Here is a 17,132-nt window from a genome sequence, read left to right as displayed (position 1 = left end):
GGAGTACCAAAGACCCACGTTTGTAGTACCCTTAAGATACTTAAGGATCCTCTTAGCAGAAATATAATTAGACTGTTTGGGTGCTGCTTGAAATCTTGCATAAAGGCATACTGCGAACATGATATCAGGTCTGCTAGAAGTTAGGTAAAGTAATGAACCGATAAGTCCTCGATACATCGTTACCTCTACTGGTGTTCATGCTTCATCTTTATCAAGCTTTATGGAAGCACTCATAGGAGTAGATATGGTAGAGAAATTTTCCATACCAAACTTCTTTATGAGTTCCTTAGTATATTTAGCCTGATTTATGAAGATATCATTCTCAAGCTGTTTTACTTGTAGCCCGAGAAAGAAGTTCAATTCGCCCATCATGCTCATTTCAAATTATTCCTGCATCAACTTAGAAAATTTCTCGCATAAACGAGGATTAGTTGATCCAAATATAATATCGTCCACATAAATTTGAAAAAGTAAAATATGATCTCCTTTAATGAATTTGATAAGGGTTTTATCAACTGTTCCTATAACAAAGTTATGATCTAATAAAAATTGTGATAGAGTGTCATACCAAGCTCTTGGTGCTTGATTTAGACCATATATAACTTTATCAATTTTAAAAACATAATCAGGAGTTGAGGTGCTAATAAAACCTGGTGGTTGTTCAACATACACTTCTTCTTGAAGTAGGCCATTTAAAAAAGCTGACTTTACATCCATTTGATAGACTTTGAAATTCTTGTAAGCAGTATAAGCAATAAATATCCTGATAGCTTCAACTCTTGCTACTGGAGCGAATGATTCATCAAAATCAATGTCTTTCTCTAGTCTAAATCCTTGAGCAACCAATCTGGCTTTGTTTCTTATCACTATCCCGTCCTCATTAAATTTATTGCGAAACACCCATCTGGTGTCTATGATGTTTTGATTGTCCGGTTGAGGAACTAAGTTCCATACTTTGTTTCTAGTGAACTGATTTAGTTCCTCTTGCATTGCTTCGATCCAGCTAGAATCTTGTAAGGCTTCATCGATGTGCTTGGGTTCCAGCTGTGAAATGAATACTGCATGCAATAGCTCGTTAAGCATTTGATTTCTGGTACGCAGAGGGGCAATATGATTACCGATAACCAGCTCAGGTGGATGATTTTTGCTCCACCTGATATTTGGTCCAAGGGGATTCATATCTTGGTTTATTGAAGTGTCTCCCTCATTTCTGATTGTGTTATCTGGTTCAATGATTTCTTCCTCGATTCTCTGTTCTTCATGATCTTGATCTAATTTTTCTTCAGTAGTTTGAATAATCACTTCTTTTGGTTCAGTCTTTTTGACAAGGGGTTCATCACTATCACTTTCATCATTTATAACAGTTGATTCTAGCATGTTTGCTAGATCTTTGATGTCTGTTTGAGACTTATCTGCACATACAGTAGCTTCGTCAAAAATAACATGAATGGTTTCCTTTACTGTCAGTGACCTTTTGTTAAATACTCTGTAAGCTCGACTAACTGAGGAATATCCAATGAATATTCCTTCTTCTGCTTTTTCATCAAAGGAAGTTAAGTGATATTTCCCGTTATTTTGAATGAAGCATGTGCAGCCAAATACTTTAAAGTATGAAACATCGGGTTTTGTGCCATTCCAGATCTCATATGGTGTTTTGTTGTGTTTCTTGTTAATCATAGATCTTTTTTGAGTATAACATGATGTATTAATTGGCTCTGGCCAAAGTCTTTGAGAGACGTTAGAGTCAGCAATCATAGTTCTAGCTGCTCCTTTGAGGGTACAATTTCTTCTTTCAGCAACACCATTTTGCTGTGGGGTCCGAGCAGCAGACAATTCATGCTTGATTCCCTGGTCATCTAGATAGGATTTGAGGGTTTTGTTTAAAAATTCAGTGCCTCTATCACTCTTGATCCGATCTATCTCAATACGTTTCTCATTTTGCAAACGTTTTAAATTTTTTATCAGGTGAGTAGTTGTTTGATCTTTGGACGGTAAAAAGATTACATAGGAGAAACGAGAGTAATCATCAACAATGACTAAGGTATATATCATTACCCCTAAGCTCCTGACCGGTATAGAACCAAATAGATCCATGTGCAACAGATCTAAGAATTTAGAAGAAGATATACACACTTTGGTTTTAAAAGTAGCTCTCACTTGTTTGCCCTGCTGAGAAGCCGAACAAACTCTATTCTTTTTAAAATCTCATTTGGACAGGACAAGAACCAAATCATGTTTGATTAGATGTTTAATTGACTTAAAATTCAAATGATTCAGTCGCTTATGCCATCACCAGTGCTTATCACTTTGAGCAACAAAAAAAGTAGGAACTGATGGTTGTTCACATTGCCAATTTATCCTTTATGTGTTTTGTTCTCTTAGTCCGGTTAATAATATTTCACCATTACTAGATCTGATTGTGCATGAGTGCTTGTGAAATTCAACAGTGTGACCATTATCACATAATTGACTGATTTTGATCAGGTTATAGCATAAGTTATCAACAAGCAATACATCATTAATAATAATGTTACCATGAGTAATTTTACCCTTACCCACGGTCTTACCCTTTGAGTTATCACCAAAAATTATTTTAGGTCATTTGTAGTGTATGATTTCGGATAAGAGTTCTTTATTTCCAGTCATGTGTCTGGAGCATCCACTATCAAGTTACCGAGTTGTCTTTAATATTGGATTATTCTTCTCGACTGATTTTACTCAAAGTACCTGCAAAAAGAATATATAACCATGGTACCCTTATCTATTTGGGTCCGAAATGGATTAGTCCTTTTGGAACCCACAGCTAAATTACTCTAACGGGTTTACTCGTATGTGCATTTACAAAGCGACTCGGTCGAGGTGCATGATATTTGCTAGTGTGTGGTCTAGATTTTACATGGTGCTGTTTGAACTTCTGATCTTTGTTGTCCAGTCTGTACCATTTTTGAACAGGCATGCAATTGAAATATCGGTTCTGTGTCACCTGATGATTCATGTACTTGGATTGACTTGGTTCAAATCTTGACTGCCTGAACTTAGATTGGTTTCCCTTACTTTGTTCATTCAATCTAGATTTTCTCCATATCTCTCTTTTCCTTGGATTCTGCGGTTCCACATATCCAAGTCCTTTATGCTTGCCTTTGCTCTCATAACGACTTGATTGTCCATCATTGATCTTGGGTTCATCATGTTCATATATCGTACTATATCAAACAAATATTATTGCATTATGATTGTTCCCACTAGAATACGATCGAGTATCTTCCTTTGTAAGAATACATTCATTTTATCCATATCCAAGACCGGTTTTGTCACTTGCTTGTTTCTGGTTCTCGTGTATCTTATCCAACGAGGTAGAAGAATTATTCCAAGTGTTGATTATTTTATGCAACTTTTTATTTTCACACAAAGTGGCTTGGAATACTCGTTTCATATCATCATTCTCAGCTGCCAACAGGTTTAGCTTAGTCCTTAGACTATCAAGTTCTTTTCGATGTGAACAACTACATTCTCTTGACATATCAATAAGACTTGCCTTTTCTGTTTTCACTTCCTCAAATGATGCAGAAAGCTTCTGATACTCAGTGGCCATATCATTAAGTGCTTGAAAAAGTTCTTCTCGTGTGAATTCAGAAGAGTTAAAGTCAAATACCTCAGTATCGTCTTCTTCATTATGAGAGTCAGCCATAAGACATTGAACCTGCTTTTTTCACTTTCCTTGGATGAGCTATCTGTTTCAGATGATTTTGATTCCATTTCGACCCATTTTCTTTTTCCTTCGTCTGCAACTAGTACTTTTTGTTCCTTCTTCTTTCGGGATGTTCTCCTTCCTTTTTTTCCTTTTTTTTCTCATAGTGCTTCTTTCTCTCATCGTTCTTGGGTTTAGTGTATTCTGCAATGAAGTGGCATTTCTTGCCACAGTTAAAGCACGCAGGACCATCCTATGTATGGTCTTGTTTTTTATAAGATTTGTTAAAATTTTGTTTTTTTTTACACATAAATTTACCGAACCTTTTTATGAAGAGAGGCATTGCTTCGCTGCTCATTTGCTCAGCTGTCTTCTTTGCTGATGCTTCCTCAGTTGGTTGAGGTTAGATAGTTGATGTCAATGCCTTGGTGGGATTTGAGACAGAAGGTTCTTCCTCTGTTCTAATTCCAAGTTCAAACTCTTACTCCTTGAGATCTGCAAATAATTCATGAAGCTCTAATTCATTTAGATCTTTTGATTCTCTCATGGCTATGGTCTTGACGTCCCATTCTCTAGGCAGTGATCGGATAACCTTCAAAGTAATTTCACGATTAGTGTATATTTAACGAGAGAAATAAGTTCACAAACAATATTACTAAATCTTTCATCAAACTCAACCATGGTTTCTCCTGGTTTCATTTTGGCATTGTCAAAATTGTGAATGGCTATGGTGAGTTTGTTTTCTTTGGTTTGATCATTTTCTTCGCACAATTGAGTAAGCTTTTCCCAGATTTCCTTGGCAATTGAACACGTCTTGATCTTGCTAAACATGTTCTGGTCCAGCGTTTTGTACAATATTTCTTTAGCTACGTTATCAACATTTGCTTTCTTCTTGTCCTCAGTGCTCCATTCCGCTCTAGGTTTATCAACCATCTATGGTTCGCCTCCTGATATGGCTATAGCAGTATTTACTTTGAGAATCTTCATAGGTCCATCGGTGATGATGTACCACATATCATCATCTTGACCAGAAAGATGTGTCTTCATACGTATTTTCCAGTCATCATAATCTTTCTTAGAAAACATAGGGATTTTATTTAGCGAAGTCATGATGAATATCAACAGCTAAGAGAAAAACCCTCTCTGATACCAGTTGTTGGGGATCAAATATGTGTGTAGAGGGGGGGTGAATACACACTTATAAAATTTTACTTTAAATGCACGGGGATTGAGCAAATGTTAGTCTACTCAACCAATTTTTCTTTAGCTTCCTAGATAAGTAAGAGCTACTAGAGTAGTGCGGAAAAAACTCTCACTAAGCTAGATGATAATGATGGAATATAATGTAATGCAGTAACGTAAATGAACACGAATATGTTTATGGATGTTCGGAGATCAATCTCCTACGTCACCCCTTCTTTCTCACGGGAATGATACACTAGAAGACTTTGATTATTATAACGTCTTGTAATACACCCGATCCAAGTTAGGACTTATCAATCGCCTAAGATGGAACTCCTATATTTTACACTGATAAGATTTCAAGTTCTTATCTAACTTTCTTCAATTGGTGATGATGAACGTCTAAGATTTTTGAAATCTTAGAATCTCAAATCCTTGTATCGGTGGATGTTCTTCAAACAACAGCTTGGATTTGAGTAACCCTTGAGTAGATTTCTTCGTAGATCAAATATGCTTTAGAGTGAAGGGTTGATTGAGCACTCAAGTGTTCAGAGTAGTTTCAAGTGCTCAAGTATGTAAATATTCGTAAACGTAGCTGTATATATTTCTTCTTGATGTGCTCTGATATTTATATCAGATTATCCAACGTCTTTTTCTTTTTGTCAACGATAGGAAACGTCCTTTATGTCAGACAAAATTCCTTGATTTGTGAAATGTGGCTTTTTCATCTGAGGAATCTGTACTCGGAGTGCCTTAAATTTTCTATTCAATGTGTCTTCACATTAAATGCTATTTATGACTTTTCTCACTTTATCAGACGGCTTCTTAAATGCTTCGTCCTTTGCATTTAAATTGTCTTGTCAACTATCCGATACTATGGATTTGAGACATTTTGAATTCTCTGTAGATATACGTTCTCTTGATACCCCAAATCAGTTGAGCATTAGTCGGTTCATATGCTTAGCTCGGTTGACAGATAACAATTGACATTCTTAGATCTACCAATACTTCAAACATCAGTCGATGTCTTCCATTGGTCAGCCGATATATTGGAGTCGGTAGATATCTCTTGATCACCTGTTATACACGTACACGGCGACCGAACTATAACAATGAAGTATTATTTTGTTATCACCCAAAGTTAGGATCCAACATAAACTCTGATTGTAAAAGGGTATAATTGAAAATTTTAATTCATATGATACTTATCATATATTGTTGGTTAGAGAAGAATGCATAATGCAAACTCATTGATAGTATCATATGGGTAGGGGTTCATTGATGAAATTTAGATGACTTAAAAAAAATGAGAGACATGATATGAATAAAAAAAATTATGTGTCATCTCATTTTCATCAAGACTAGGGGTGGTTTTTCGGTATATCTTACTACAAATATTGGTATGAAAAAAATTCATAACGATATCGATAGTAAAATTCCGAAACTTTGGTACGAAAAAAATCCAAATTGATATCGTATAAACACCGAAAAAAAATTCGGTATACCAAAAAAATATTTGTATATCGAAAAAATTTCGGTACAATATGCCAAAATTCCGGTATTTCGGTACGGTATGTCAGCCCTAATCAAGACCAAACTACACCTATGTTTAGTCGTTATCAACGACATTTGTATTATAAAATATCTTTTCTTGAAAAATAAAATACACCAAATGTAGTCACACCAAATATGTAATCGTGATTCCATTTCTGGTTCATATGAGTAATGATTAGTCGAAACAAAAGAATGTGAAACTTGCCAAAGATATCACGAGGTAATATTAATTGATCAAGGATATTTTTTGTAATTATAGACCAAGAAAACAAACTAAATTGAAAGAAAATTCAGTGTAACAAGTAAAAAAACAAGTGTGAAATCTTGCATGTTATAGAAAAAAGAAAACATATGACTTGACTATCATTTATCAATCTATCTTTTTCATGGAAAATTAGGTTGGAAGTCTGGGATATTAATGAAGAAGAACAATTAAGAGAGATTCCACATTTTAAATTAACCAATCAAAACCTTTATTTAATTAGACATTAATTTATATATGTATCATTGAGTCATGGTTTATTAAATGCAAGACTTTGACTTTTAAGATAGGTATACCGTATACCCCAGCGAAACATAAATGACTTTTAGCCTAGCCCGTTAATTTATGGCATTTCTCATATTTGCCAATATATATTAAATTATTCATGTTGCCTCATAATTTATTACATGAAGTCAAGAAAACAACATAATTATTTGTGTTGACTCCTAGTAAATACAAATGAAAAAAATATATGTATAAGTATATACAGTTTTGATCCCACGAACTTTAATGGCAGAATTTTCGTGAGCGACCCACTTAATTCCACTAGTGTGTAATTTAATGGATTTTAATGTTCGCACACAACAATCTTGTATATTAGGGTGTATATGATCAAAATTATTATATGTATATATATATATATATATATGTATTTTAGCAAGACAAGATCTCACATTTTAAATTAACTAATCAAAAGTCAAAACCTTTATTTAATCAGACATTGATTCATAGATGTATGGTTGAGTCATGCTTTTTAAATGCAAGACTTTGACTTTTAAGCTAAGTATACCCCAGCAAAACATAAATGACTTTTAGTCTACCCCGTTAATTTATGGTATTTCTCATATTTGCCAATTATATATTAATTTATTCTTGTCGCTACATAATTTATTACATGAAGCCAAGAAAACAACATAATTATTTGTGTCAACTCCTTGTAAATGCTAGATATAATTTATTAAAACAAATGAATAACATTTAAGTATAAGTATATATAGATATGTTCTCACGATCGAAATCTAATGTGCAAGATTTTAGGGACCACTAACTCTACTAGTATGTAATTTAATGGAGTTTAGTAGTCGCACACAAAAATCCTAGATATTAGGGTGTATATGATCAAAACGTTTTATATATATATATATATATATATTATGTATTATGACGCATGGTAATAATATTGGTAGATGAAATGCTATCCATTTAATTATAAATATATCTGACCCTTAATTTGAAACGACTTGAAATTTGTTTTTTGACCTTAATTTAAAATATTGCTGCTACATATTTGCTCATACATATATGTATACATATTTAAAATAATTCTTCATAAAATATAATAATAATAACTTTAAAATACTTATAATTAAAATGGTTTTTCATAAATTTTAATATACTAGTAAAAGTCACGCGTGTTGCACGTGGAAACACTTTTTATTATTGATAAATATTGTTAAATAATGGTTGTAACGAATACTATAATTTTTTATAAATTAAACATTGAGAAAAATATATAATTTCATTTCATGAAATATTTAATAAATAAAATTTAAGAAAAAAATATAACAAAAAATACATAGTGTTGAAAAATTATTTTACCACTACTGATTTTGAGAAAATAATAATAATAATACAGATTATGCATTCTAAATTTTAAATTAAATTACAGAATTTTTTCTTTTTTCACATAAACATTTTTTCTTCTTTCACGATTTTTTCGTTTGTCATCCATTATTTATTCTTAAAAAAATAATTTTTTCATCTTCTTCGATAATAATTCTTGTGATGTTTTTTCTATCAATTATTTTTATTTTTATATCTTTATTCTTTTATTCTTTTGTTGGATCATCCTGAAATAATTCTTTGCTAGAGTATAAATAATTTCATTGTCTTCAATCTCCATTCTTGTGTTATTATCTTCGATTACTTGTAAGTCAATATCGTTAATAATCAATGTGTTATTGGATGATTTTTCTATTTTTAATTTTATGCTAAATTGTTCGAAATATACTAACTAGCTGCCCAAAATCTTCCCTAACCTAACTCACGCACCAACCCTTGCGCACCTTTCCCTCTCCCGATCGGATTCCTTGCTCCGGCCACTCTTGGTCGGAGCCCCATCGTCAAAACCATCCCAAGGTCTAGGTGGTTCATACTAACCTAGCCCTAGATCAAACCTAAAACAACCGATACTACTACTGAAATTATATATATATATATATATATATATATACACACAAACTTTATAATTTAACATAATAATGCTAAATATATGCCCATACATATATGTACTTATACTTAAAATGATTTTCCATAAAATTTAATATCAAATAACTTTAAAATTTTATATTTAAAATAGTTTTTCATAAAAATATACTATATAATATATATTTGCATACAATTAAATTAAATACTTAAACATAATTAAAATCCATCCATACATAAATCTTATGCATACGTTAAAATCTCAAAATCATGCATATCCATAAAAAACATAATAATTAATATTCATATGTCGAACCAAAATAATATTATGTTAAAAATCCCTTAATTAATTGTATCATGAGCGTGCTATGGTCACAGATGTACTAGCTGCTTGGATGCTCATACGTACACGCCACTTGTAGGGACCATATCATCAACAACAGTCTCATGCTCATCTGAATCATTTAAATCTAGTGAGCCTAAAGGCTCAGCACGTTCTATTCTTATATATCAACATGAATCCACATGCATGCACAAATCATATAAAATATCGTGAATATATTTATACATGCATGATCTTAAAAAAAACATTATATAATGTTGCATCTTAAACATCTCATCAACATATCTCATCATAAATATCATCATCACAAACTTTATACTTAATACTTAACATAATATGTCATGCCTTACATTATTTAAACATTATAGGTTGTATCCATGTCGGTGGCATTGAACTTTAACGATTGATCAATCATAAAACCAACGTACGTCGTGGTGGGATTTCCACCTCTATGTTGCCACTTCATCAGCCCTTACCACTCGATCCATAAGCTCATTATAGTATTAACATGAAGGTCAACAAGCCCAGGTATTCCGACCTCCAACCACATCACTTTTCACCTTCATTTCAACTTCCTTAAAAACTTTATTCTCTTTACATGCCATTAAATTTTACATTGAAATACTCGCATGATGCATTAACTTAAAAAACATCTTTTCATTATCTTTAAAACTTAGCCCGTAAATATATATTTAATTATTCTTCATAAAAATCATACTTATATAAAATAATACACACATCTATATACCAAATATATACGAACTATTTTACTTGTAATGGCTCGTTCGATTGGCTGCTCCATTACTTAAGCCCATTAACCTAGATTGGCCCATTGATAAGTACATTTTGTATGCATTATTTTATTCTGCGTTTAAGTTTATTTTTCATGCAAATGTTATGTGTTTTAGTTTATTTGTGTTGTTTCGTGCAGTTTGTCTACACGTTATTCCCCTTGGTTTATTTACAGGAAATAGAAGAAAACTTGACATTTTACGTGAAGAGATGATGTTCCTATGTGAATGAATGAGTGAGTAGTTGCGCACCTTGAAGACTTGAGGAGATTGGAGATGATATGCACCGTGAAGAACTAGAGCAGCTGCATGTATTTTGGAAGAAGAAAGAGAGCTTATCGTTGGCACAAGGAGATAGAGCAAGTCTGCGCAAGCTCTGAATAATGAAGAGAGAAAGCCACACATCTGCGATAATGGAGCTGCGCATCTGATCTATCTCCTTGTGCCAATGCTCAGCTCTCTTTCTTCTTCCAACAGACACGCAACTGCACTAGTTCTTCACGCTGCATCACATCTCCAATCTCTTCAAGTCTTCAAGGTGTGCGGCTGCTCACTCATTCATGCACATAGGAACACCATCTCTTCACGTAAAATGTCAAATTTCCTTTTATTTTCTGTAAATAAACCAAGGTGAATAACGTGTAGACAAACTGCATGAAACAACACAAAATAAACTAAAACACATAACAAATGCATGCAAAATAAACTTAAACATAGAACAAAATAATGATACAAAGTGCACTTATCACCCATTAACATATAACCCGGTCCATTAATATTTATCCCATCATAACTAAGTCTGGTCGCTCTCATGGATCACTAGGTCCATTAAACTAATGGATTAACTCAAATTACTAACTTAAGCCCAATAATTCAACTTAAATACTCAAGCTCATTAACCTTGTAATTAAAATACTAAGGCATCTAATGAAATTACACGAGCCTGAAAATAAACTAACCCGAACCCAAACCAACATGACTTGACCCAAATAACATCACAAGTGACTCGGGAACCCTTTACCTGAGCCCCTGATCAAACTGCCCAAATCTAGACAAACCCTAACACCTTTTCTTCCCAATCTTCGCAACCCCTACTCTTCACCTTCAGCCACCTTTCTCCGACCACCACTGGCCAGAGCCGCACCAGCAGGACCACCCCAAGTCCTGTCGGTCCTATCTAGCCCATCCCTGTCTCAAACCAGACCCCCACAATACTTGATCATGACAGCTGAAGCCAGCACATGCGCACAACCCTATTCCCATGTGAGCAGCCTTCTCTTTTGCCCTTTGCCTGACCTACTCCGGCCACTACTCTCCAGATCCCCACCGTCCAAACCTTTCCAAGATCCATAGGGTCCTAAATAACCAAGCGCTGGACCCAGCTAAGCCCTATCTGACCAGACCGAACCCATCTTCCAACCTACACCCTGCTCACAACCAGCTCCTGTACAAGCCTAGTTCTAGCTTCGTCCAGCCATTCCCAAGGCCAAACCACCTTGACAATCTGACCCTAAGGGACCCTCATAGGCCATGAACCGTGGTGTAGAATTTTCAAACCAGCCCATGACCAGAAACTCCACAAAACAGAGCCCTCATGTGCAAAAATGTGAATATGATGCATGAGTCCATGAATTTTGTTCAAATCCACATACCATGCAAACCATCATACTTGTAATGCATACAACACTGTAAATATGATTTAAAATGGTGTGAAATAATGGATAAAAATGTGCATTTGCGTTTAAAACGCTCGAAAAAACTAATATGGTTGCGTAGAACGTTGTCTGGAACGAACGGAACACAAAATCTCTAAAATTTTCTTCAAAATCATGTGTAAGTGTGTGTAAACTGTGTGACGACTGTGTTATTACTTCCTCCCCAGGTTCTGAACGTGAAGAAAAAAATATTTAAGGAGGTGGAAACTTGATTCAATGTTTTCATTTGCATAAAATTGGACTTGAACTTGTATTAGGATTCTAATAGGCTTAGCCCAATAATAATCAACTTAAAAGATGTTAATTTACTATTAAAAAGTATTAATTTTTGAAATAAAGATATATTGGGTTTTTAAAATACTCAAAAAACCCATAAAGTAGCTTAATTATGTGAAAATGATCTTTTAATTATTATTATTATTATTATTATTATTATTATTATTATTATTATTATTATTATTATTATTATTATATATATATATATATATATAAATCATATTTAAAATAGGTCTTAAAATAATTATATAAAACTCCTAAAAATCCTACTCTTGAATTTTGATGAAAAACTTTTACCTCGTCCGTCCACGGTCCCGTCTACACGCTCCTAACTCAACTTTTCCATAAACCCCAAACTCTCAACATAATTGGGCTAAATGTCATAATTAATTTTAAAGCATGTAGACATATCACATAATTCACATAAAATATCATTTCATCCCTTTTAATATATTTTTAAAATCATTGATTCCCTAGTTATGTATGCGGGTTTACGTAAGAAAATTTCCCGGCGTTACAATTTTCCCCCTTAATTGGAATTTCGTACTCGAAATTTTATTTAACTTAGTTGTCTAAGTACATATTGCTAAACTATTTCTCCAATAATGTTCAAACTTAAATCCCAAAAATCAAAACCTATCAAACTTAAATATAAAAATCATAACTTAATCTACAAATCCAAATGTTAAACTTAAATTCCAAAAATCATAACTTAATTTTCAAATTTAAATTTCAACTTAATCCCTTAATCATAACTATAGTTCCCAAATAATTCCTTATACATCTCAAAATCACGACTTAAATAATTCTATCGATAATATACTCTAAGTACTAATCCCAAAATCAACTTTACTTAAACCAATAACTCACACATAAAATCATTCTAACTTAAAACCAAAAACTTACTACCAAAATCCATCAAACTTAAATCCAATAAATCAATCTCAAATTTTATATTGCCTACTATATATGAATACTAATCTTAAGTAGTTTTTTCTTATTCTAAATACCAATATCAAATGGTTCTTTCTCATTCTAAATTCTAGTATCCCATCAAGATCATATATTCTAATCATAATCTCCCATCAAGATCATAAATTCTCAAACTTAGTTTCCAAAAAATATAACTTTCTGGTCATCCTCTCGTGTAACACATCTCGGAGGCATACGTTAAAATCTCAAAACCATGTATATCAATAAAAACAATAATAATTAATATTCATATGTAGAACTAAAATAACATTATGTTAAAAATCCCGTAATTAAATATATCATGAGCTTGCTATGGTCAAGAGTGTACTACTTGTCTGGATGCTCATATGTACTCACCGTCAGTAGGGACCATATCATCAACAACAGTCTCATGCTCACCTGAATCATGTAAATCTAGTGAGCCTAGAGGCTCAATACGTTCTATTAGTATATATCAACAAGAAACAACATGCATGCACACATCATATAAAATATCGTGAATATACTTGTACATGCATGATCTTAAAAAATATTATCTAATGATGCATCTTAAACATCTCATCAACATATCTCATCATAAAGATCATCATCACAAACTTTATACTTAATATTTAACATAATATGGCATGTCATACAATCTTTAAACATTATAGGTTGTATCCATGTCGGTGCCCTTAAACTGTTACGACTGATCGATCATAAAACCAATGTTCGTGGCGGTGGGTTTTCACTTCTATGTTGCCACTTCACCAGCCCTTACCTCTAAATCCATAGTTCATTATAACATTAACAGGAAGGTCACCGGACCCAGGTATCTCAGCCTCCAACCACATCATTTTCCTTAAAAACTTTATTTTATTTACATGCCTTTAAACTTTACAATAAAATACTTGCATGATGCATGAATTTTATAAAAAAAATCATATTTTCATTGACCTTAAAAATTTTCCCGTAATATATATTTAGTTATTTTCAATAAAAATCATACTTATATAAAAATAATACATATATGTATTACGGACTATTTTACTTGTCATGGCTCATTCAATTAGATTCTCCATTACTTAAGACCATTAACCTAGACTGACCCATTAACACATAACCTGACCCATTAATAATTAGTCTATCATAACTAAGCCCAATCGCTCTCATAAATCACTAGGCTCGTTACAAACTAATTGATTGACTCCAATTACTAACTTAAGCCCAGTAATTCAACTTAAACTCTCAAGTCCATTATCCTTGTAATTAAAATACCTAGGCTTCTAAATAATTACGCAAGCCCAAAAATAAACTAACCCGGATCCAAATAACATCCAACCCGACTCGGGAATCCCCTACACGAGTCCCTGACCAAACTGCCCAACAAACCCTAACCTCTTTTCTTCCCAATCTACACAATCTCTACTCTTCACCTTCAGCCACCTTGCTCTGGCCACCACTGGCTAGAGCCTCGTCGGCAGGACTAACCTAGGGTCCTGACGATCCTACCTAGCCCAGCCTTGACCCGAACCATACCCCTACAAGACTCGATCATGACAGCTGAAACCAGAACATGCGCACAACCCTATTCCTATGAGAGCAGCCTTACCTTTTTCCCTTTTCCTGACCTACTCTTACCACTACTAGCCGGAGCCCTGCCGTCCAGACCTTCCCAAGGTCCAGAGGGTCCTAATTAACCAAGGCTTGGACCCAACCAAGCCCTATCTGACCAGACCGAACCCATCTTCCAACCTACGCTCTGCTCGCGACCAACTCCTGTACCAACCTAGTTCTAGCTTTTTCCAGCCACTCCCATGGCCAAAAGACCTTGACAATCTAACCCTCAAGGGACCCTTCTAGACCCATGAACCATGGTGCAACAGTTTTGAACCAACACATGACCAGAAACTCCACAAAACCGAGCCCTCATGTGCAAAAACGTGATTATTATGCATGAGTCCATGAATTTTGTTTAAACCACATACCATGAAATCCATCACACTTTTAGTTCATAAAACACTTTAAATATGAAATAAATTGTGAGAAATAATGGATAAAAATGTGCATTTGTGTTTAAAACGCTCGAAAAACTAATACGGTGGTGTTAGGACGTTTCTCGGAACGAACGAAACGACAAATCTTTAAAATTTTCTTCTAAATCATGTGTAAGTATGTGTAAAGTATGTGACGGCTGTGTTCTTACCTCCTCCCCACGTATTGAACGTAAAAAAAAAAAAAAAAAAAATTGAGGAGGAAACTTGATTGGATGTTTTTATTTGCATAAAATTGGACATGGACTTGTATTTGGATTCTAATAGGTTTAGCCCAATAACAATCAACTTAAAAGATGACAATATACTATTAAAAAGTAATAATTTTCGAAATAAACATATATTCGATTGATCGTGACCCTTCTTTCCCATTCAACCTTGCTGTGCTATTTTTCTATTTTCTGCAACCTCTTACCTAGCCAAACCACACGCTAGCCCTCATCCATCCTGACCCTAAGAGACCCTATTTAGCCCTCAAGCCATTGGAGCGACCCCCTCAATCGGCCAATGACCGAAAACTTGCAGAAAGTTGAACAACCATGAGAAAACATGAGTGATATGCATGAAACTCGTATGTTTTCTTTTTCTAAACCACATAACATTCATCAAAACATTATTTAAACACAAAATAACGTATATAGGATTTAAATGGTGAGAAAGAATGGAATAAAACATGTTATTGCGTTTAAAACTCTCGAAAATCATTTACGGTAGCGTAGATCACGACCCAGGACGAACAAAAAGCCTAAACTCTTGAATTTTCGTTCAAAAATCGTGTGAAGGTGTGTGTGATTTGTGGTGGCTGTGTTATTGATTCCTCTCCAAGTTTTGAACATGAAAACAAAGAATGATGGAGTTGAAAACTTAATTCTATGTATTTATTTGGATTAAAATTGGACTTATGTTGTCATTAAAATTCTAATAGGCTTAGCCCATTAATAATCAACTTAAAAGAGGTTAATTTAAAAATAAAAGTTATTAATTTTTGTAATAAAAGTATACTATATATATATATATATATAAAGTTATTAATATATTTTAAAAATAATTGATTCCTTAGTTATGCATGCAGATTTATGTAAATAAATTTTCGAGCGTTACATAATTTGTTTATTAATTCAATTTAATATCTATTAAATACATAGTAACATTTATATTTCGTTCAATATTTCTGTCGTAACCGATATGAATTTTTCTTACAAATTTTAATACACTAGGAAAAAGCCACGTGCTACGCATGTGTTACTAGGTTGTTTTTAGTCAATTCAATCAAATATCATATTAATAATTGAATATTTATATATCATATTTTATATTCAATTAAATTTAATTATACTTAGTCAAATATGAATAAAAAGTTATATTAATTAGTATTGGGTTATCTGCAATATAATATGATGAAATGATATTTTATTATAGAGAAACTTTATACAAATACACATACTTTATAATTAACTCATTTTTAATCAAATTTAATTAAATTATTTCAGTATATTTGTAAACAAATTAATACTAAAAATTAAATAATAAATTAAAACAAGTAAAACATTTAGAAGTAGTAATCTTATATATTTAACATTATTAACTTTTCGATAGTATTTTAATCTACGTCAATGATTTTATTATATATAATACAACGTATGAGTGAAAAAATCATAAAATCAAAAGACGAATGTTTTCTAATAATCAATTTATATGTAATATGGTGAGCATATATGAAAAATCATTTATACATTTAAATGATTTTTTATCCAACTTAAATCATAATATCTAATTGTTTCAATTAATTGACTCGGTAATTATATGCATAACATGGTAAGGAGATATATGGAAAATTATTTTGGAAAAATTGCAATTTTGGTCATGTATGTTTGTCATTTTGCGATTTCGGTACTCTATGTTTTCATATTTCAATTTTAGTCACGCATGTTCAGATTTTTGGAAATTTCAGTCTTTTTTCTTCGAAAATTCTTATATGACACTATACACATCAGCTCTACATCAGTACTGCATTGGTATCACATCAACGCCACATCGGAAAAAGGACTAAAATTGCCAAAAAATAAAGATATAATAAAAATTAATATGATAATTAACATAATTCTTTTATT

At 32.9% G+C, this 17,132-nt stretch overlaps 2 protein-coding genes across 2 annotated transcripts in view; both read right to left on the bottom strand.

The window, feature by feature from the left end:
* Positions 1 to 384: 384 nt before the first annotated feature.
* Positions 385 to 3,688, bottom strand: LOC140874079 (uncharacterized). Its single transcript, XM_073277353.1, has 2 exons — positions 3,316 to 3,688; positions 385 to 1,532 (listed from the first exon to the last, which is right to left on the bottom strand). Exons 1-2 carry the CDS (start codon positions 3,686 to 3,688, stop codon positions 385 to 387), a joined length of 1,521 nt encoding a protein of 506 aa, XP_073133454.1.
* Positions 3,689 to 3,788: 100 nt separating this feature from the next.
* LOC140874078 (uncharacterized) overlaps positions 3,789 to 17,132 on the bottom strand; it is a 34,809-nt gene continuing 21,465 nt past the window's right edge. Inside the window, exon 5 of the mRNA XM_073277352.1 lies at positions 3,789 to 3,892. Coding sequence (XP_073133453.1) covers positions 3,789 to 3,892 — 104 coding nt within the window. The remainder of the gene's footprint in view (positions 3,893 to 17,132) is intronic.

This window comes from Henckelia pumila, chromosome 1, assembly GCF_033568475.1.
Source record: "Henckelia pumila isolate YLH828 chromosome 1, ASM3356847v2, whole genome shotgun sequence".
NCBI classification, from domain to species: domain Eukaryota; kingdom Viridiplantae; phylum Streptophyta; class Magnoliopsida; order Lamiales; family Gesneriaceae; genus Henckelia; species Henckelia pumila.
Note: the sequence above shows the minus strand (reverse complement) of the source record. Positions and strands in the feature narration are given on the sequence as shown.

Coding starts and splice junctions, on each gene's coding strand:
- LOC140874079 (XM_073277353.1), bottom strand. CDS start 3,688: ATGGCTGACTCTCATAATGAAGAAGACGATACTGAGGTATTTGACTTT. Junction 1,533..3,315: donor CGAGAACCAGAAACAAGCAA/GTGACAAAACCG, acceptor ATGAAAAAGCAG/AAGAAGGAATATTCATTGGA.